This window comes from Rhincodon typus, chromosome 22 (genome assembly GCF_021869965.1).
Source record: "Rhincodon typus isolate 14 chromosome 22, sRhiTyp1.1, whole genome shotgun sequence".
NCBI lineage: Eukaryota > Metazoa > Chordata > Chondrichthyes > Orectolobiformes > Rhincodontidae > Rhincodon > Rhincodon typus.
The window spans coordinates 31,056,191-31,077,711 of record NC_063353.1 but is presented as its reverse complement, the minus strand read 5'-3'; the positions used below and the strand labels follow the sequence as shown (position 1 = coordinate 31,077,711).

The 21,521-nt window shown below is 41.6% G+C and overlaps 2 protein-coding genes across 3 annotated transcripts in view; one reads left to right on the top strand and one right to left on the bottom strand.

The window, feature by feature from the left end:
• Window positions 1-20,279, bottom strand: part of ncaph2 (non-SMC condensin II complex, subunit H2) — a 40,000-nt gene extending 19,721 nt beyond the window's left edge. The window contains exons 1-11 of one of the 2 annotated variants that reach the window (XM_048610313.1): window positions 20,116-20,279; window positions 16,949-17,125; window positions 15,503-15,604; window positions 15,069-15,124; window positions 13,829-13,907; window positions 13,270-13,341; window positions 12,116-12,195; window positions 10,967-11,121; window positions 6,777-6,863; window positions 4,468-4,559; window positions 4,287-4,358 (exon numbers count right to left, since the gene is read on the bottom strand). In XM_048610313.1, the coding sequence (XP_048466270.1) occupies window positions 4,287-4,358; window positions 4,468-4,559; window positions 6,777-6,863; window positions 10,967-11,121; window positions 12,116-12,195; window positions 13,270-13,341; window positions 13,829-13,907; window positions 15,069-15,124; window positions 15,503-15,604; window positions 16,949-17,056 (903 nt within the window). In that variant the 5' untranslated portion in view covers window positions 17,057-17,125; window positions 20,116-20,279. The remainder of the gene's footprint in view (window positions 1-4,286; window positions 4,359-4,467; window positions 4,560-6,776; window positions 6,864-10,966; window positions 11,122-12,115; window positions 12,196-13,269; window positions 13,342-13,828; window positions 13,908-15,068; window positions 15,125-15,502; window positions 15,605-16,948; window positions 17,126-20,115) is intronic. The other variant, XM_048610314.1, reaches the window with a different exon arrangement.
• Window positions 20,280-20,681: 402 nt separating this feature from the next.
• Window positions 20,682-21,521, top strand: part of lmf2a (lipase maturation factor 2a) — a 28,376-nt gene continuing 27,536 nt past the window's right edge. Inside the window, 2 exon segments of the mRNA XM_020531085.2 lie at window positions 20,682-20,711; window positions 20,714-20,855. Of these exon segments, the coding sequence (XP_020386674.2) occupies window positions 20,682-20,711; window positions 20,714-20,855 (172 nt within the window).

Sequence of the window (21,521 nt, the reverse complement as noted above, 5' to 3'; positions counted from 1 at the left end):
AGTGAGTAGGGAGGTGGTGAAGGGGCAGGTGTTGCATCTTCTAAGGTGACATGAGAAGGTGGCGTGGGAAAGCTGTCGTGTTGATGGTCGAGGAATGGACTAGGGTGTCCCGGAGGGAATGATCCCTGCAAAATGCTGGCAGGGGAGTGAGGGGAAGATGTGTTTGGTGGTGGCATTTTGCTAGAGTTGTCTGAAATGGTGCAGGATGATCCTTTGAATGCAGTAGCTGGCAGGACGCAAGGACAAGGAGGACCCGATCATGCTATTGAGAGGATTGGGAAGGGGCAAGGGCGGAAGCATGGGTGATAAGTCCGTGGGTACTAATGTCCTTTAGGGAAGGAAACTGCCATCCTTACCTGGTCTGGCCTACATGTGACTCCAGATCCACAGCAATGTGATTGACTCATAACTGCCCTCTGAGCAATTAGGGATGGGCAATAAATGCTGGCCTCCCCTGAATGAATAATTAAAAAAAAGGTCAGATGCGGTTGAGGGCCCTGTCAACCACAATGGGTGGGAAACCACGTTATGGAAGCAGCAAGCCATGTCAGCAGCGCTGTTTTGGAAGGTGGCATCATTGAAACAGATGCGACGTAGCCGAAGGAATTAGGAGAATGGGAGGAGGATGGGTGTGAAGACATGTAGTGAAGGTAGCTATGGGAGTCAACGGCTTTGTAGCAGATGGCAATGGACAGTTTATTCCCCAAAATGGAGACAGAGAGGTCAAGGAGAGGAAGGGAGGTAGATGATGTGAAAGTTATAGTGGGGTGGAAACTGGAGGCAAAATGAACAAACTTTCAAGGTCCTGGCAGGAGCATGAAACGACATTGAAGCAGTCAACGTACAGTAAAAAATGAGAGTTGTGGGAGGGGGCTAGTGTAGGACTGGAACAAGGATTGTTCCACATATCCCATAAAGACGCAGGCACAACTGGGATACATGCAGGTGCCCATAACCACTCCTTTGAATTGGCAGAAGTAAGATGAATTAAAGGAGAAATTGTTCAATGAGAGAACAATTTAGCCAGGTGGAGGAGAGTGGTGGTGGATGAGGAGTGTTCATGCCTCTGGTCGAGGAAGAAGCCAAGAGCTTGCAGACCGTCCTGGTGGGGAACGAAGGTATAGAGGGATTGCATACCCACGGTGAACACCACTTGAAATTGTCAACATGGTAGAAGGCATCAGAGGAATTGTGGATGTAGGCGGGCAGGGTCTGGACAAGTGGAGACAGGATGGAGTCAAAGTAGGAGGAAATGAGCTCGGTAGGGCAGGAACAGGCTGATATGATGGGCCTACCAGGGCAGTCTGGTTTGTGGATTTTGGGAAGGAGGTAGAAGCAGGCTGTCCAGGGTTGGGAGACCTTTTTCTCTCTATTCCGCAAGGTGGGGGGAATCTCTGGACTTAATGAGGTCAGTGACAGTCCTGGCAACAATGGCTTGATGTTCAGATGTGGGGTCATGGTCCGGGGGGCAGCAGGAAGAAGTGTCCGAGAGCTGCCATTGAGCCTCCACAAGGTAAGGGTCAGTGCGCCAGACTACAACAGCACCACCTTTGTCGATAGGTTTGATAATGAAAGTTAGGGTTGGACCTGAGAGAGTGAAGTGTGGCAATTTCAGAAGGGGACAGGTTAGAGTGGGTGAGAGGAGCAGATAAATTGAGACGGCCAATGTCATATCGGTAGTTTTCAATGAAGAGATCAAAGGCAGGTAAGAGGCCAGGGGAAGGAGTCCAAATGGAAGGTGAATACTGGAGGCGGGTGAAGGGATCAGTGGAACAGGAAGGGGAGTCGTACCTGAAGAAATGAGTGAGGGGGCAGAAACGGCAGAAAAACAGTTCAACATCATGGCAAGCCCGAAATTCAGTGAAGTGGGGACGTAAGGCATGAAGCTGAGGTTTTTTTTTTGCTGAGGACAGTATGTTCAGCCTCAGAGAGGGTAGGGTCAGGAGGAACAGTGAAAACGCGGCAAGGGCTGGGGTTAGGGGGAGTGGCTTCAGAGACAGAAAGTGATGGCATTGGAGGGCTGGAAAGGGGTGAGTGCTAAGGGACAGTCCACAGGACAGATGTTGGAGTCCATAGGTTGCTGGAGCTTGCGCGCTTTGATGCCCGAAAGAAAAAGTCTTTTGTTGAGGCGCTGGATGAGGTGGAGGATGAAGTGAACCTCGGGAACGGCACAGCTTTGAGAGAGGATGAGCCGATGTTGCTGCAGAGTGGAGTCAAGTGTGTGCGTATGATGTTGGTTGAAGAATACAGATATTACATCTGACAGCACAACATACCCTTAGCCAGTGCAGCACTCCATGAGCACTGGTTCTTTACCAATGTATCAGCCTTTCAGCAATACCCTAGAATGTCAGTCTGAATTAAGAGTTGAGCTCAAATCCACCAAATTCTCCCTCCACCATTCTCGAAAATCTAATGAAAAAACTGCTCAGGCTAACCCGTTCTAAGCTGTCTCAATATGTCAATCCATTAAATGTCGAAGACCACACACAGCACCCCCCCCACCACATTAGATTTATTTTCATCATTTGTTTCATACTTTCTTCCAGAATGTCTCATCACTCTGAATACAGATAGGGGCAATAGGATGGAGCAGCAGCTGCTAGAGAAATAGTGATGAATTCTTAAAAACTTTACACCTTTTCTGCAAATGAGCTAATTTTCTGAAATCAAGCTCCGACAGAGAATCTTGTTATCTCAGGACAGGTGAGTCACAAGATGCCACTTCCTGCTTCCCCACTCTCTCCAAAACAGCCACGGCAACATAAGGAGGGCTGATGAACAGAGACATTTGGTATGTTGTGCTCAAATCTTTAAAGATGGTAGGACAGATTAACAAACGATTTAATAAAAAGGTAAACTCGCCATAGTGACAGGGCCACAGGACTGTTCTTTCATTACAGAGAGACCACAGGCAGTGGTTCAACATGAGATTCACCATAACTGAGGCAAGGCGTGAGGTTAAGGCAAGACTTTCATGGTGACCTCAATCACAGCAGAATTGAACCCCTACTGTTGGTGTCACTTTGCATCACAAACCAATGGTCCAGCCAACTGAGATAACACAGCAAAAGTGAAGGAACAGCAATATAATTTCAAGTCAGGGCGGTGTATGACTTGGAGGGGAACACAAAGTGGTAGTGTTCACATTTCTGCTGCTTTTGTCTTTCTAGGTGTTAAAGATCACAGGTTTGTAAGGTACTTTCAAAGCAGTCTTGGTGAGTTATTGCAGTACATCTTTTAGTTGTTATAAGCTAATGGACTGTGTGTTGGCAAAGGAAGAGTGAATGTTGAAGATGTTAGATGGGGTGCCAGTCAAGTATCTGCCTTGTCCTGGATGGTGTCAAGTTCCTCCAGTATTTTTGAACACTGATGTCCAGTCTACATTCTGTGCTATCCTCAGTGCTTCATGCAAGTGCTATTTATCATGAAGGAGTACTGATTTGTCAAATCATGACAAGGGTAGTTTCCTCGGGGATGAAAGTGGCAGAAAACAAAAGGTCTGAAAATTAGTGACTAAAAGCAAGGTCCAAATATTTTTGTGACAAAGAATCATGTAATTAAAACACTCTTGGCTTCATGGGTCTTTCTTCCAAACTCGTTACCAGCGGTGGACCAGCAAAAAATTAAAAACGTAGAATAGAATTCCATTATCTAAATGCTGGAATTCTGCTTAATGGCACAAGTTCTCTGTTCAGTTTCTTTAGCCATGTTTGACCCAAAGCCACAAGATTTCAAGAAGACTGAATTCAATGAGGACTCTTTGAGCCCCTCCCTGCTAGTGGGAAAGGTAACAAGAACAATGGCCGAGGGTACGTGTTGCTTAACTACTTTATAAAATAACCCTCCCAATTTTGGCACAAGTCCCCAGATGTTATTGAGGAGGGCTTTGCAGGTTTGCCGGGACTGAGCATGGAGTCATGATGTCCTAAACCAACGCCCAGGTTGAAGTCAGATGATTTGCATGCTTTTGTCCTTTCAGTTTTTACGTAGTGGTTTGACACAATGGAATGGCTGGCTAAGCCATTCCAGAATACCTAAAGTTTTTTTTAAACAACACCAGATGAAATTAACAGAATTCAAATCGACAGACAACCACATTAAGATTTCCATTCTCATCTCCAGAGGAGAGGTAGCCAGATGGGTGGTATATTAATCCAGAGAGAAAGACACTGTACTACTATACCCAATGAGGAGATACATATTTTCTGCGGTGATTTCAGGCTGCTTGCAATTCTCTTTGAAATGAAACAAACGAAAACTGACTTCAGGATTTGCTACACTACCTTTGTGTGCACCATGTCAGGCACTACTGGATCCCGCTTACGCAGTACATAACCCCGACTTTCATCCTCAGCCTGCAGGAACATGAAGTGGACAAATTACATTTACACCAAGAGTTGATAGAGTTTAGTATCACTGCACACACTCACTAATCTTCAGATCCCCATCGTAAACAGCACTCACCTTCTGTTTTGTAATGTGCTCCTGAACCAAATCGCCCTCTGCTGAAGGTGGAACAAAATTGCTATCAGCATCACCACCATCATCATCCATTCCTGTGGGACCCAAGGCAAGACCACATATTGAAGGCATTTAGTTCATTATTATTCTCTCACCCTTCTGCATGTTAACATCTAAAGGATAAAGAGATTTTTTTTTCTTTATTCATTCACGGGATGAGGGCATTGCTGGCTAGGCAGCATTTATTGCCCGTCCCTAATTACCCAGAGGGCAGTTAAGAGTCAACCACATTGCTGTGGGTCTGGAGTCACATGTATGGAGACCACGTAAGGATGGCAGTGAACCAGATGGGTTTTTCCAACAATCTACAATGGAGTCACGGTCATCGTTAGACTTTTAATTCCAGAACCCAGATCCCCAGAATGTTGTCTGGTCACTGGATTAACAGTTCAGCGATAATACCACTAGGCCATCGCCTCCCCAGTTGAGGACTGGGGGTTGTGGATTGCCAATATATTGCATTCCACTTATTTATTCAAAATAACGACAGTCTTTCCAAAATTAGGCACAGTTCTACGCACAGGCTCACACATGTCTCGACACAACCCTTTGCCCCAGATACACCCCAAATGTCTTTACCCAATCCCTAAACCTACTCCAATCCTTGGTGCACATGCCAATAATTCTTAATGCTGATCAATCTGATAGCTCGTAGCAAATACAGCAACTCCCCAGAACAGTAAAGATCAATAATTGGGAGGGCTTTATGTTGCAAGCATCAACACTAAGGTTCTGCAACAGTGCTCGGGTACATAGTGCAAAGTCCCAAATGTGATTCCTGGCATTGCCAGACTGAGCAGTCTGATGTCAGGCTGCTACAACCAGCCTTAGTGATCTTAAGCTCAATAGGAACAGCAATGTTTGGCAACGTTTCCAACACTGTCCACTACCTTTATATCAATACTGTCGCATACAATACAAAGCTCATTCATGATATTGAGGCAAACAGTTTTCAATACTCAGTAAACAATTACTTGAACGCTTTGCAAGCTTTCAAAATCTAAATTCCAGAAAGGTCTTCCATAAAGGAAGGAAGACAATTAGATGTAACGGAAACAAGCAGGTTATGCTCATGCACCCTAGGGATTTGCTTGAATTCAGATAAGAATGCTTACGTTCTGCTTATTTAATCAGCAACTTGGCCGTGCTGTAGCAACTTTAAATGTAGCTGCACATAGAAGAGTTAGTCAGCTTGTTTCTCTACACTAGGAGATGAAATCTATTTCTAGCTGTTGACGATAATGGGAAGGTAGTAGTTTGGCATAGCAGTAGCGACATTGGGCTAGCAATCCAGTGACAGCTGATGTAATTTGAATTCAATTAAGTCTGGAATATAAAGCTGGACTCAGTAATAGTGCTATGAACCTACCAATGACCGTCATAAAAATCCATCCAATTCATTAACATCCTTTAGGGAAGGAAATCCGCCATCTTCGCCTGCCACATGAGATTCCAGATCCACAGCAATGTGATTGACTATTAACTGCCCTCTCTAATGGCCTAGCAAGTCACTATGTTCAAGGGCAATTAGAAATGTGCAACAAGTGCTGGTCTTTCTAGTGACACCACATGAATAACACAGAAACAATGAAGAAAAAAAATTGGAAGTGTGCTTTCAAAAACAATTTGCAAGTTTATTGAAGCAAGGACAGTGACGGGGGCTTATTTACTAGACTGTCAGCTGGTGAGTCATGGATTTGGTATCTCATCTACAAGACACTGATTGACTAAACGGCCTTCTGCAGCAGGTATTTCATGTTGGGTTAGATGTGATTAAACGTGAACAGTATTGATTTTACCCAAAAGATGACAAAAAGGCATCTTGTAACTTTGCCCATTCTGCATACAGAACAACTTTAAGTATCCCTGAGCGTAGACACAGTACAATCATTCAAGTATCCTGCTTTTAATCAGTGGGCTCTGCGATGTTAAGCAAGGCTAAAACAAAGCTCAGCTGTCATTCTTTCTTGCTTATGCAAGGGACCAGCAGGTGGCACGGCACCTACAGAACAACAGGAGACACCACCTTCTAGGCCACACAACTGACAATCTGAATTAGTGTGAAACAAAACACAGATTTCTGCAACACATACCTGGTGAAATGCACCACTTGTTCATTTTGCATGAATTAGTGTGAAATACCAGATTGGTCTGTCAATCCCATGTGGCACTGAAATATACCAAGCAAAAGAGGCAAAGCAGCAACCCTCAAAAAGAACTTGTTTCTTTCCTCTCCAGAGTAGCATACTTACCCCCTTCGTCCAAGAAGTTCAATACTGGAACTGGCACCTGACAGTCACTGTTATCCATGCCCACGTCCTCCTGAACATTCTGTAAGCCTGTAAAGATGTAATGCACAGTGTAATGATCACATTTCAGCTGGGTAATCTGTCTGTGCCAACATCATATGCTCCACCCAGCCTTCTGTGCACACAGTAAGCACTAACAGCAATCTTTGAAGTCAATAATTATAAGGAGGGCAGATTTTTTCTAAGAATAATGGGCAGCATGGTGGCTCATTAGGTAGCACTACTGCCTCACGACACCAGGGACCCAGGTTCGCTTCCTCCCTCAGGCGACTGTGTGATGTTTGCACATTCTCCCAGTGTCTGCATGGGTTTCCTCCAGGTGCTCCAGTTTCTTCCCACAGTCCAAAGATGTGCAGGGTAGGTGGATTGGCCGTGCTAAATTGTCCAGGGATGTCTAGGTTAGGTGGGTTAGATATGGGAAACGCAGGGGTAGGGGAATGTGTCTGGGTGGGATGCTCTTCGGAGGGGCGGTGTGGACTTGTTGGGCCCATTTCCAACCGTAGGGACGCTAAGATTCGAACTCGATGAATAATACAGCACCGCTGACTATTCAGTCCACCATATCTGTGCTGGCTCTTTGAAAGAGAATTATACTATAGTCTCATACCACTGCTTTTTAACCTTGGTCCTGCATTTTTCCTTCCTCTTCAAGTATTAATTCAATTCTCATTTGAAACTATTGAATTTACTTCCATTACACTTGGAGATGGTGAATTCTCAATCATAACATAATGTAATGAAAATCTTCTGATCGTTTCTTATTTTTACTAATTACCTTCAACCTGTGACCCTCTGGTTACTGACTCTGTTGCTAATGGAAAAAATTGCCACTGCCTCCTTTCGTAATTTTGAACACTCAACTAAATCTCCCCTTAACCTCTCTGCTCTGAGAACAACCCAAGTTTCCCAGTCTCATCACATCAATGATGCCCCTCAACCCTGGAACCATTCTAACCAATCTCTGCACTACCTGTAACCCCACTCAATGCATATCCTGCCAAAAAAAACTTCCATTTTTGTAGCCCCTTTAAAAATGAAACCATCCCAATGTATTTCACAAGATAATTACCAAACTTTGACATAGGTTTATAGGAGGTTATGCACAGATGAACTAAAGCTTGGTTAAACACGGAGACTTTAGTACAGAAAAGAGATAAAGAGGTTTAAGGAGAGAATTCCAATATTTAGGACCTAGACAGTTAAAAGAACTGCCACAAATGGTGAAATGATGTAAATTTGAGACATGCAAGATGCCAATATTGAAGGTGCTGATATCACAAGAGTTGGGTTGAAGGAAACTAGAGATAGAGGGGCAAGATCATACAGGGTCTGAAAACATGGAGAAGTGTAGGTCAGGGGGCAAATGGGTGATTCGTGAAATGGACCAGATGCATGTTAAGATACAAAAATCAGAGTTCTGGATGACCACAAGATGACACAGAATCGAAAATAACAGTCCATATGAAGAAGTATGCTGGAATACTGAATTTAGAAATAACAAAGACCTGATGAAGGTTTCAACAGATAGGCCTAGACAGGACCAGAGTTGAGTGATGTAACAAAGGTGGAAGCAAGCAGTCTTGTTGAAAAAGACATATAGTCAAAGTTCATCTGTAACAAAATACCAAGCATATGATCTAGTTCAGCTTCGGATAGTTGTCCAAGAGCAGAGTGAAAGTGGCAACCAAGGAAGAAGAGACAATGACTATTTTCTTCCCAATATTTAGCAGAAAATTTCTGTTCACCATTTAAAATTGTTTCTTTTTATTTTTCCATTATTTTGATAGAGGATTTAAATGCAAAAAGACGGTTTTAAAACAAATAATTTGAGGAAGGAATTGCTGCACTTTCAAAAAGCAAGTTCCTGAAAATTATTGTGTCATATTTACACTGCTGCTTTGTTCAAACAGTGAAGGAGGCTGGCCATAGACAGGCTGGCACCAGGGGTGTGCATAAATTGAGATTCAGATAGCAACAGGTTGCTGATCAGTTTCTGGAGTTGTGGATGACAAAGGCCACAAGCCTCGCCTCTCAACAATCATCTGATTCACTCCTGGGTGGCTGAACAGTTTGTGGGTGTGCATGATACTTGCAGAAGTCTTCAGGTTTCTGCAACAGCAGGTGGTTGTCCGAAGACTTTCCCCTCTCTAGTTGGTATAAGCTGCATTTAATAAATAAGCAAGAGTTCTGCAGTTAATGTAGCCACAATCAGTGCCTCCTACGAAGAAGTGAAAAGAAGCTGAAGAGAGATTGAATAAGAGGAAATCGCGGCAAGCAACAGGATCATCTCAGTGAAGGTATATTGGGGCCATCAAACTGCTTCACAGTTTTACTCCCCTCCATCCATAACCACAACATTATTTTGTCTATGTATGCGCGTAGGGGGATTTATAGGAGAGTTAACAGTTTTATCTGCTGGATGTTGATAGATTCTAACTGCAGATAAACAACAAGATCTATTTATGTGTAATAAATAGTACTTTTTGTTAACAACCGAAAACTGATACACATTTTCTGTTAGTCTGGATCTGTGGGAAAGGTAAATAGGGTATTTTGCATATTTTGAAATTTTTTTTTAAATTTTACAACGACTCTAGAAATGGCAGCATTTGATTTCCAGTTAGCTACCCCAGAGAGGCATGACATGCATAGTTATATACTGGAGAAGCAATCTGGCAAACCAGGACAGTGGAAGAAAGAGAAGTGATGGTGTGGTGGAGGCAAGTATGATTGGCATACACATGAAACTTGACAGTGTCCTTTTGAATGATGTCACTGAGGGCATTTTTGGTTTTCTACTCTCTTGTGGGACTTGGGCAGCACAGGCAGGCCAGCGTTTACTACCCATCCCTAGTTGCCCTTGAGAAGTTGGTGGTGAGCTGCATTCTTGAACCACTGTAGTCCATGTCTGTAGGTAGACTCAATGCATTATGAATGGAATTCCAGGATTTTGACGAAGCAACAGTGAAGAAACGTGATATATGACCAAGTCAGGATGGTGTATGGTTTGGAGGGAACTTGCAGGTGGTGGTGTTCCTATGTATATGCGACCATTGTCCTTCTAGGTTGAAGTGGTCATGGGTTTGGAAGGTGCTGTCTAAAGATCTTGGGCAATAGACGAAAAGAAAGGGGCCAAGGGGAAGGCCAAGAAAGGGGATCATTGGAGACTCAGGTGATCATATAGCTGTGGGAAGATTTATGGAGTATTGTGCCCAATTCTGAGCATTTGATCTCTTCCCACCCCACCCCCCCAAACACTTTCAGCTTTATTTCATGCTTTGATTATACCAATCTCTTACAGAGGGAGACAGTCATTAAGATTTGCATTAATGATGCTAGTCAAGCTCCATCTTAAACAGTGCTTGGTTCAGGATACCAACGCACAGGACGGATCTTCAGAGGGTTAGGAAGGTCAAAAGGAAATCTCAGGTCTCTAGATTTTAAGTCTAAGAAAGTCAAGGTGGATTTAATTATGGAAGTGGAGCTACTAAGTGACCTAGTCGAGACTTTTCCATTATCACAGAACTGTTAATGCTTAACAGCACAGTAGGCCAAGTGGCTCATTTTGCCTATTGTGGATAAATTTTGAGCTAATGGCAGTGTCCTATTCACTTCCCCAAAGGCCTTTTTTACTCTTAATACCATACTAATCCTATTCGTTGCTCTATCTCCATAATTCTGTATTAACCCTAAAATAAACACACAGACTCACTCTTTCCTTGTGTTAATCCCAAACCAATCCCGTTGCTTCACACTTTCCAGAGCTGTGTAATTTTGTCTTTTTTAAATATTAGTCCACCTTTTTGTTTTGAAATGACAAAAAGGTTTCCACTTAAACAAATATCCATGGCAAATCATTCTGTACTCCAGAGCGTTCAGCATGGTGCAAAGTTCAAATGACAGGTGTGGTCACAAATAATACAGGGAATCATTGAGTCAAATCACAATAAGTAACATTTAACACGAGTCCGCAACAAGCCAGACATAAATGGAATAACAGCTATCCAATCAGACAATAATCAAGCTGCAGGGGTATAGAACAGTATCGGGATCAGTAACATATTCAGACTCATTCTCAGCAAGAGTTGCAACGAAACAATGCGCAAACTGTTCGTTGGCACACAGTTAATTACCATTCCTATTGTACTCTGTGTTGCCTTCCTGTTGCCTGTGCAGATAGCTCATCGGTGACACAGTGGCCAGCTCTAACATGAATGCACCTGTGGCATGAGGGGTACAAGTATTCATTCGGAAATCCTTGCGGCTGCCAAGGATCTCTCCTCTTCGGCTACAGTGAAATGGAAAACCAATCAGATTATTAACTGAGGACAGAACATTTGCATTTTCTTCAAATCTTCTAACTGGTGTCCCATCCCTTCCACGATCCAGTTTGCATGAAATAGAAGAAGTGGACCATTCAGCCTCTTGAACCTGCTCTGCCATTCAATAAGATCATGGTCGATCTGCGTGCGTGTTTTGAAATCTACATTCACATAATTCCCCAATGTCTCTCTACTTCTGGAATGGAGAGAAAGGCAAGACAGTATCAACACCATAACCAAATGTAGAGGGAAGATACCTAATCCCAAATCTCACCCTAGGCATCACCCAACATCATTTGTATTTGTACAAGTCACTAGGTTGGTTTACTATCCTCACTGCTCCTCATTAATTCAAATAGACAACAAAATTCATCATTGAAGGTAACTTGTAATCTTCCTATTCTACGTGACTCAGTATTGCACTAGTTAACATCTGCCTCCAAACCCTGGAATACAACCTCAGAACTCCTTGATAAGTACAACTCACCTGACAAGAAGCATTCAACATGAACGTATCCCGAATCTGGGAAATTTGCTGTTCTCAAAGAAGTGAAACATTTCAGTGCTGGAAAATGAAGCAAGCTTCAAGCTGGGACTCAATGTCAGCATCAAATATCCCCAGGGGATAGGATACAGAGAAAAGCTCTCTCTATGCGATCCTGCCAAACAATTCTCAAGTAACTAACTCCAGACTTGAAAGCACATCTATACTGTTGGACTGTGACACCTCTATTTCTCCAGCCAGTCAATTTAGTATTGAGTGACAGCGCAAAAGTCAATTTGAGTCCTCCAAAGCAACTCAAATAAAGTTGTCTTACGCTTTCAAAACCCACATGGCTGGCAGCTAGAAAGCCTTTCAAATTAGTTTGTTGGCACACACTGACTGGATCTTCCGCACTCTGTACAGGGCCTACTGACAAGGTGCCTGCCTTTCTGTGTGAGATACAGCAAATTCCATACCTCAGCAGTGGGTTGTTCTTTTTCTCAATTTCTTCTAATGGAACCAGTGCCATCGGCGTTAATGGTATAATATTCACAACCTGTAGCATCAAGATAAATCAATACAGGCTCTCAGTCAGATTAGTTATAGTCACAGAGTCATAGTTAGCTTTGAAAACTCATTCTCCGAACTTAGCTTCCTACCATCTCAGTCCAACACTACCTCAATGTACTCCCCCACTTTCAATACTGCTCTGCTACTCTCAAATGCCCAAATATCATCTTCTTCCATCACTACCTCCCAGCTCCCATTACTTACTGCAGCTCTTTACTTGATCGCTTTTTGCAGACTGTCTGCTACACTTTGCCCCATATTGCTTGGCTTGGCCTCAAGTCTTTGGTCTATCTTCACTGCCACTTTCTATCTCATGCAAATTATCTACTGAACTGTGGATCCAGATATCAATTTCCCTTAATCTTTAATTCTAACTTTCTTTGGTCCAAATGCATCACTTTCCCAGTCTTTGATCTCCCTGTGATGAATCCTGATGTTGAACTCCAGTCTTTACCCTTTGTGAAGATTGCAGTGAACAGTGTTGGGGACAGTGATAACCTATTGTGTAAACAGAGTACCACATTGCACTGTTGAAAATTTGAGGAATCATAAATAAAGACACAAACACATGAAACTGGAGAAGTAGGCCATTCAGCAATTGAGCCAGCTCCACCATTCAATAAGATCATGACTGATCTATTTGTGTTTTGAATTCCACATTCCTATCAACCCTTTATAACCCTGAAGTCCCTTTCCTCACAAGAATCTATCCAACTTGATCTTAAAAATATTCAATGACCATACCTTCTGAGGCCATGGAGGGTTTGGGGGAATGCTCATCTCTAAGGACACTAACTTTAAAACAGTGCCACCTGCCTCTGCACTAATTCACAAGAGAAAACATTCTTTCCACATCCATATTGTCAAGTCCAATCAGGATCTTATACACTTCAATCAAGTTACTCCTCTCTCTTCTAAACTCCAGTGGAAACAAGCCCAACCTGTTCAATATATTCTTATAAAACAATATATATCAATCTAGTAGAGCTCCTCTAAATTGTCTCCAATATATTTACATCCTTCTTCAAATAAGGTAGGGAGAATTGCACAGAATACATACATTTGAACTGTGATCTATCTGCAAATCAATGCTGGTTTTTGATGGACACTCAATATCGTCAAGAGACAAAAACTGTAAAGAAGGATACAGCAATTAGTGATATCTAACATGGAAAGATGGAAAATTCAAACATTGTTTTTACGTGCAATGACATACACCAGAGCAATGACTGTTATGGTGTTGGAATGTGAAAGGATATTAGGCACAAACATGTAATGTCACAGAGATATAAAACCCTCTAGAGCAGAGCTTAACCTAACTCCCAGGGATAGGTATATAAAATCAGACTTAAACAACTTCAGGAATATATTATTTGCTTATTTTGACCATGCAAAGTAATTAAACCCTTTAAGTTTCAGGTTCAATGTAATCATCCCAGGTCCCCCTACACCAATGTTTTGTCTCACGGAACAGCTTGCCAACATAACAATCACAGCACTTGGATCTACTCAACTGTTGGCAATAAGTAAATGCAAGTCCTTTATTATTTTGCTCAGTCATTCATATCTAATTAATTTCAGTCTTAATGAATAATAAGTCCTGAGTCAATGCTCCTTACTTCCCAATCCTTGTCATTGGCCAAAGACACATCATTATCTGTCCCATCCGCAGCAATGGATGTAACTTTTTGATTCCGTCTATAATAACAAACATAAAAAGATCATTTACAACCATTTCATCAACAGTACCATAAAAGCATTTTTACTTGGAGAAAGTAGACAAATCTTCTTCTGTGTCTAATGTTAACGTTAATTGTTACTTGTTGTTACAGCCCTTTAGTGACACAGATTGTTTAGTGCCATAGTCATAGAACCCCCAGAGTGTGGAAGACGACCATTTGGCCCAGCGAGTCCACACTGATCCTTCAAAGGGCATCCTACACAGATCCACCCACCCCCTACCCACCCACCCGCATTTCCCATGGCTAATCCACCTTTCCCACACATCCTGGATTCTATGGGCAATTTCCCATGGAAAATCCACCTTGCTGCATATCTTTGGACTGTGGGAGGAAACTGGAGCACCCGGAGGAAACCCATGCAGATATGGGGAGAATGTGCAAACTCCACACAGACAGTCACCCGAGGGTGGAAACGTACCCAGGTACCTGGTGCTGTGAGGCAGCAGTTCTCACCACTGTGCCACGTCAAAGCACAGACTGTTACTGGGTGCTACAGTCCCACAGAGACACAGGTGTAATACACATGTTAAGGCTCACAATCTGTTTAATATGTGCAATATTTCAGTTACTGATTGTGAAATAATGTAATTTTGAATTGTAATATTTTTGTAATAACAGTACATCACTGGGTGTGATGCTCCTGCAGTAACTAATGGTTTAGTTGGATAATCTTGCTCCAAAACTGTACATAGCATCTGGATAATCACCTTATATATTACCAAACAATATTCCACTAGGTGTAATACTTTAATATTTGCATAATCTTGTTGTATACACTATACAATATACCATGCAATAGTGACTGTAGTACACTTATGTATATGGGGTACTTGGCATAAACTTCCTGAAGGCATTCAGCATAGTCAGTACTGCTTAGTTATTACAAGGATTCTTTATCCTTTACAAAAACAGAAATTACTGGGAAAACTCAGGTCTGGCAGCACCTGTGAAGAGAAAGCAGGGTTAACGTTTCAGGTCCAGGTGACACTTCCTCAGAACCTAAACTTTTAACTCGCTTTCTTTCCACAGATGCTGCTGGATCTGCTGAGTTTTCCCAGACATGTCTGGGTTTTTTTTTGATTTTAAGCATTCGCAGTTCATTTTTTTTATCCTTTACTTTTTGTTGGAGATCAGGTCCAGCGCCTGGAACACCAGAGAATGCAGATATTCCACCTGTGGAGAAATGAAAAACATCCTCATACTATTCAATTTCATCAATCCCACAAGCCAGTTAGCAGCAGTCATCAGACCAACACCCACAACATATCCAGGTCTGATATTTTTCCAAACCATGCATTAAATACCTACATTTTGAAAGTTTTGCTTTACCCTTTCGGCATATTTCATCATCTTAGTGAAAAATTTAAGGATCAAAAATGATCAGTGATTAGCTTCCAGACCCTTCACCTCAAACCAAATTTCTGCCTACCACCCTGTCCCAAGCATCCTCCAGATCAATTTGCTCTTCTTCTCTACCAGGCCCACCCATGTGCACACCCATGCCACACTAGACTTCATCCCATTCACCAGAGGAGGATGGCATAAACAGACCTTCCTGCTGTAAATACATGCCGAGCCCTGGATCAAGAGTGCAGCTTCTGCAAAGTTCATTGTCGTCTTCCCATCATCAAAGGAAATGCAGATCTGGTCCAACTGAAAAAGACAGAGATATTTTCTAATCAACCTGATCAGTTACGCTTGAGCTCGGGTCTTTTGGATCAGAGGTATGGACCCTGCTGATGTGTCATAAGAGTCCTGCCAAGAGACAGATAGATTGTCACAAAGATTGCACAATGCAACTGCAGCCAAAAGGATAGAAAGTCGATTGATAAAAAGGGAACAAGAATCAGTTAATTCAATGACGCTCAGATCAAAGAACAGTTGGAACTTGGGGCATCCCTAGAGCCTGCTCTATGGGACAAAAGTTGGAAGTGGGATATCCCAGGAGTCCATTCCACAAGGAAGACATTTAAATAATTAGAACATGGGTAAATGCAGCAAAAATTTACAGATAATACATTTGGCCAAAATTAAGTTGGTTGGTCACTAACTGAAATTACCAGAGTTCAAAACAAGATATGTAACAAAATGAAAAAGATAACATCATCATTTACATACTTCAAACATCTTTTAATTAAATAAATTGACTTTATTACTTTTTGAGTAACACTTCTACAGACGCAATGTATCGAATACTTTTCCCTCCAGAGTTATTTGTTGATAGACATAAACTCTGGGAGGTAAAATCCACGAATAGTAAAAACGCATTTTGAATCCCCAAATCTGGTACAAAAATGCCTCATCACTTAAGAGGTAAAATAATTAAGAGTGGGGATATTTTGAAATGCCAGATTTAATATTTTATATGTTTGATGTCCAAAGATCACCATCATTCTTTAACATGCCACAGAATACAGGCTCAGTCTACTTAATCTATTCTCAGTGGACAATCCCTCTAATTTAAGAATTAGTTCAGTTAACCTTTGTTGCATTTCCTTTATGGCAAGTATATCCTTGTTTAGATATGGAGACCAAAACTGCACACAATATTCCAAGTGTGGTCTCACTAAAGGCGCTATATAATTTCAGTAAGACATGTACTCCTATACAGTACATAGATTCTTTTAAAATAAAGGTCAACATGCCATTTACCTTCTTAATTGCTTACTGTACCTGCATGTTAATTTTCACGAACAAGGCCACAAAGGTTGAGGTCCAACACTTCCCAACTTCCCACCATTTAAGAATTGCTCTGTATTTCTATTCTTCCCACCAGAGACAACCTCAGATTTGTCCACATTGCAAACCATCTGCCATATCTTTGCCCAGTTATTTCACTTTTCCAAATTCCTATTTGAGCATCTTTGCTTCCCCCTTACAACTCTCACCACCACAGTTTTTGGGTCAAAACAGAAAGTATGACAGAGAGGGAGAAAAGCAAAGAGGAATGAATCGTGTCACAAGAGACCAAATAATTTAGCAATACAAAGGCGTCACCTCTTCTAGGTATTCCCCAAGCTGAGATGCCACATCAATCTCCCAGTTCTTCGTCAACTCTCTAATGGGCTGAAGGAGATGTGTGAATCGTGACTCAGCATCCTCCATCTTTGACTAAGCACAGAACCCTTGAGACAAGGAGTTAAAACAGAAGTACTCAGCAGATCAGGCAGTCATCTGTGGGAGAGAAACAGTTAACATTTCAGGTCAATTACACTTCGTCAGACCACTAGAAATACGGGAGAATCTGTAGTAATGTCATAGGATTGGGGGGATATAGTTACTAGAATATGACAATTCATTTTACAGAAGAATCTCCAACTATATAAAACCGCAATTTCCTTTTTGTTTGCCATTCTCCTCACAAAGTGAAAAAATACAACTTTAATTGTATGAGAAAATCAACTAACAGGGCTGACAATGGTCATATCAAACATTAAAATGTAATGAAGAAGATTCCTTCCGACAGGAATTTAGATAGGTACCTGACAGGAAGGTGCTTATAAAAGCACAAACTATAAGATACACAGGATTACAACACGAATAGGTCCATCTAGTCCAGTCAATTGTGTTGGTGTTTATCCTTTACATGAACAGTACTTTCATCTCCAATCATGATTTCATACGGAAACTCTGAAATCTAGGGATGCTTCATAAACTATTGCTATTTCTTTCCTAGGTGAATCGTGAAGACAGACTCCAGATGGTTGGTGGTACTACATCAGCATCCAGGTATGGGTTCAAAACTCTGTCACATATGTTTAGAGTCAGGACACTTAGTCCTAACTTCCATTATTATTGATTCCTGGAGGCTTGCTATAAACAGTAAGCTGAATGTGACAGCCACTGGCCCAGACATCATGACTGACCATGTCTCACTAAGTGTCAGGGATGGAAGTTATTGGACCCTCATATTTAGGGTCTTTAGATCACAGGCTCGGAGACAAGATCACGAACCACAAGCAAAATAACAAGTCATAATCTTCTTATTTTCTAGACTTCTGCCTCCTTGAATTCAAAAGAAAGTCTACCTCCAGGCTTAACAGGCTAAATACCTATTCCTCGTCCTTTTTTGTCATGTTCTCGTGGATGAACTGATATCATCCATTATCAGACTTTTGAACAGACCTTTTATATATTAAAGTTGATCTTTCTCTGCACCTTTTCTATACCTGTAACACTATATTCCGTATTCTGTTCTAGTACCCGAATGTACTTTATTAAGGTCTGATTTGCCTGTCTCGCACACAAAACAATACATTTCACTGTATCTCATACGGGACAATAATAAATCAAATCAAATCAAATCCCAAAAGATCAGCAACAGACGGTAAACAATGTTTGCAAAACCTTTAAAAGAACTTTTCAAACATCTCTTCGATGGGGCAAGATGTTTGTTTAAAAAGAATACATAATCAAAGCAAGAAACCACTAATCATTGAACCAAGAAGAGCAACTGAAAAATGGGACGGAGGAAGAGGAGGCATGATTGGGAAAGAAGGGTTAAAAATAATGTTATTTCAAAGCTTTAAAACAGATCACACGCTGTTTCATCTAGCCAACACTACCCCACGCAGAGATCCTAACAGGAGAAATGAAAATAATACATGGGGAATATGCAGCTCAGTTCCTCCCCTATTCCTGGAGTACATTAGTCAGTAATTTGCTACCAATATCTGAGGCCATGAAATTACGGTTTATACAGCAAACAAAAAGTCTATTGGGAAATCTTTTAATCACTTAAATAAGTCCTCATTATTGAGGCTATAGTGTATCATCCAAGTACGTTACTCAGATAATAATAATACAATAACAATTAAGGTTACACAACAGAATTAAATAAACTGATTACTGTGACATATCAGTTTTTCTGACTGTCCTGAATTCTGACCTTGAAGAGCTGTTCCACAGACATGCATATTAACAGCAGGAGTAGGCCATTCAGCACCCTGTACCTGCTCCTATCTACCCCTACATCGTTTGATTAATGGAGTCATAGTGCTCTGAAGCAGACCCTTCAGTCCAACTAGTCTGTGCTATCTAGACACCCTAATCTGACCTAGTCCCATTTGCCAGCATTTAACCCATATCTCTCCAAACCATGCATCTACCCAATCAAATGCCTTTTAAATGTTGCAATTGTACCCACCTCCACCACTTTCTCTAGCAGCTCGTTCCATATACACTCTGCGTGAAGTGGTCACCCCTCAGATGCTTTTTAAAATCAATGCTCTCTCAGCTTAAACCTATGTCGTCTAGTTTTGGACTCCCCCATCCTTGGAAAAAGACTTTGGCTATTCACCTACCCGTGCCCCTAATGATTTGATAAACCTCTAAGAGGTTACTCCTCAGCCTTCGATACTCCAGCCTATTCAGCCTCTCCCTATAACTCAAACCTTACAGTCCAAGCGACATCCTTGTAAAACTTTACTTTCTTTTACAGTCAAGAATATATTTAATACACTCTTAAAAATATTCAATGACCATGTCTCCACTGCTCTCTCAAATTAATGACCTGCTCAGGAAAATAATTCTCATCAATCTCCATCTTAAATGGGAAACCTCTTACTTTAAAACTGTGTTTCCTAGTCCGAGTCTCTCTCGTCCTGTCACCATTCATCCTGCCCATTGCCTTCAGTATCTTATATATTTTAACAAGATACGCTCTAATTCTTCTAAACTCCAAGGTACACAAGCCCTACCAGCCCATACTTTCCTCATTTCAGAAATCAATCGAGTGAACGTTCTCTGCGCTTCCAATACGATTACATTATTTGTTCAGGTGACCAAACTGTCTACAACACTTGGTTTCACCAAGGGCCGTACAACTATAATGAAATTTCCCAACGTTTGCGTACCAAAGCCCTTTGCAATAAATGACAATGGTCCATTCTAATATATTGCACATTTTATTTTTCTGTTACATCATATTATTAAAGACAAGTTGACTTCTGTTGCTACCAAGAAGTAAACCAGTAACTGCAGTAAACAGAAGTGGTTCAATCAGACACTGTAGGGAATAAATTAGTAAATGATTGAAGTGGACCCTTCTTCAAAACCAGAACACAAGAAACTGTAACGAACAAGAATACAATCACAGAAATCTCAAAGAAACTATATTTAACAAAGAAGGAGATTCGAACTGACACTGACAAACCGAGACTCACCCCCCACCGAAGAACCGTGTCTAGCTACATTCCACATTCCTCAAGTACGAATATTATAAATCCAGTTCTCTAAATATTCCCCTCTTTTCTCTGAATATTTCCTCCTTCTCTCTGATTGTTTTATTTTACCCGTTTTTAGGCCAGCGCCATTTTTTGTTTTTCCCGCGCAGGTACAAACTACCGAATGCGCATGCGCGACACGGACTCAACCATTAGAGTACGAGTAAGAGGAAAGAAAACAGAATTTGAAAGAATTTCCATCGTAATAAAACCAGATCGCTAAATTTTTAACGTGCGTTTAAATGTTTATTTAAAATTATTACTTTGTTTTGGTTTTTTTTCGGATGTTTAGAGAGGATCTCCCCTTCCGCTATGATGGTACAGGCTGCAAATGCAGAAAGATGGTAACGATTTAGAGCAATCCATTCCGGGAACAGGGAACAGTAACTTTAGAAACGTCTTAAAGTCAAAAAAAACGAAGACCGTGGCTAATCTGGTTATTTATTTAAAAATGCTTTACTATTTTAACTCGTGACGCAATCTGAGCTATATTGGGTGTCGATATAATGGAATTGTTCTGGATTGGACCTATTGATCACCCCCCCGCAATGTTGAGAGTGGTTATGTCCAGGCCTGCAGCTTCGGGATGGGGGAGATTGTGTTGTCGCGGGCAGCTTTCCTCTGGGGCACGATTGCTATTTACTTGTGTGCATTCACCTCACTTTATGTACAAATCCCAGGTAACGGTGATGACCCTGATATTCTGGGTTTTAAAAGGTATGTCTCGGTGAAGGATGTAGTCAGTTGGCGGGTGTTGGGTGAAGGAGCCTCATGGAGAAGGGAGAGGTGTGGTTAATGGAAGGAAACCGACTGAAGTGGAATAATTCGTTTAGTTCCAAAACAGCATCGAGTGTGTTAGTGTTGGCTGGCATTTTGGAAAGAGTTGTTGCTGTTAATGTTGACAGAGTGCATTTTTGTGTTTATGAGGTGGTGCAGTTTAGACTTTGATCTGGGGTCTCTGGTGTCGCAGAGCCATTCTATGGTTAACGGCAATACACTGCAGATGCTGTAAAGCTAAAACAAACACAGAATGCTGGAGAAACTCAGCAGATCTGGCAGCATATGTGGAGAGAGAGATTGAAGTAACGTTTCGAGTTTGGTGCGACTTTTCTTCAGATTGTATGGTTATATTGGTGCGAGACTTGAGTTGTGTGATGTGCACGCAGGGAATAGTGTTTAGGAAATGACTATTGCAGTCAGTTCACTGAAACTATTCCATACTGTGAACTATCCACTATTGAGATTAAAGAAGGCAGCTCAACGTCATTCCTGGTTGCCCTGAAGATGATGGGCAATAAATGCCAGTCCAAACAGCAAAGCCACCATCCCATGAATTCTTCTATTCT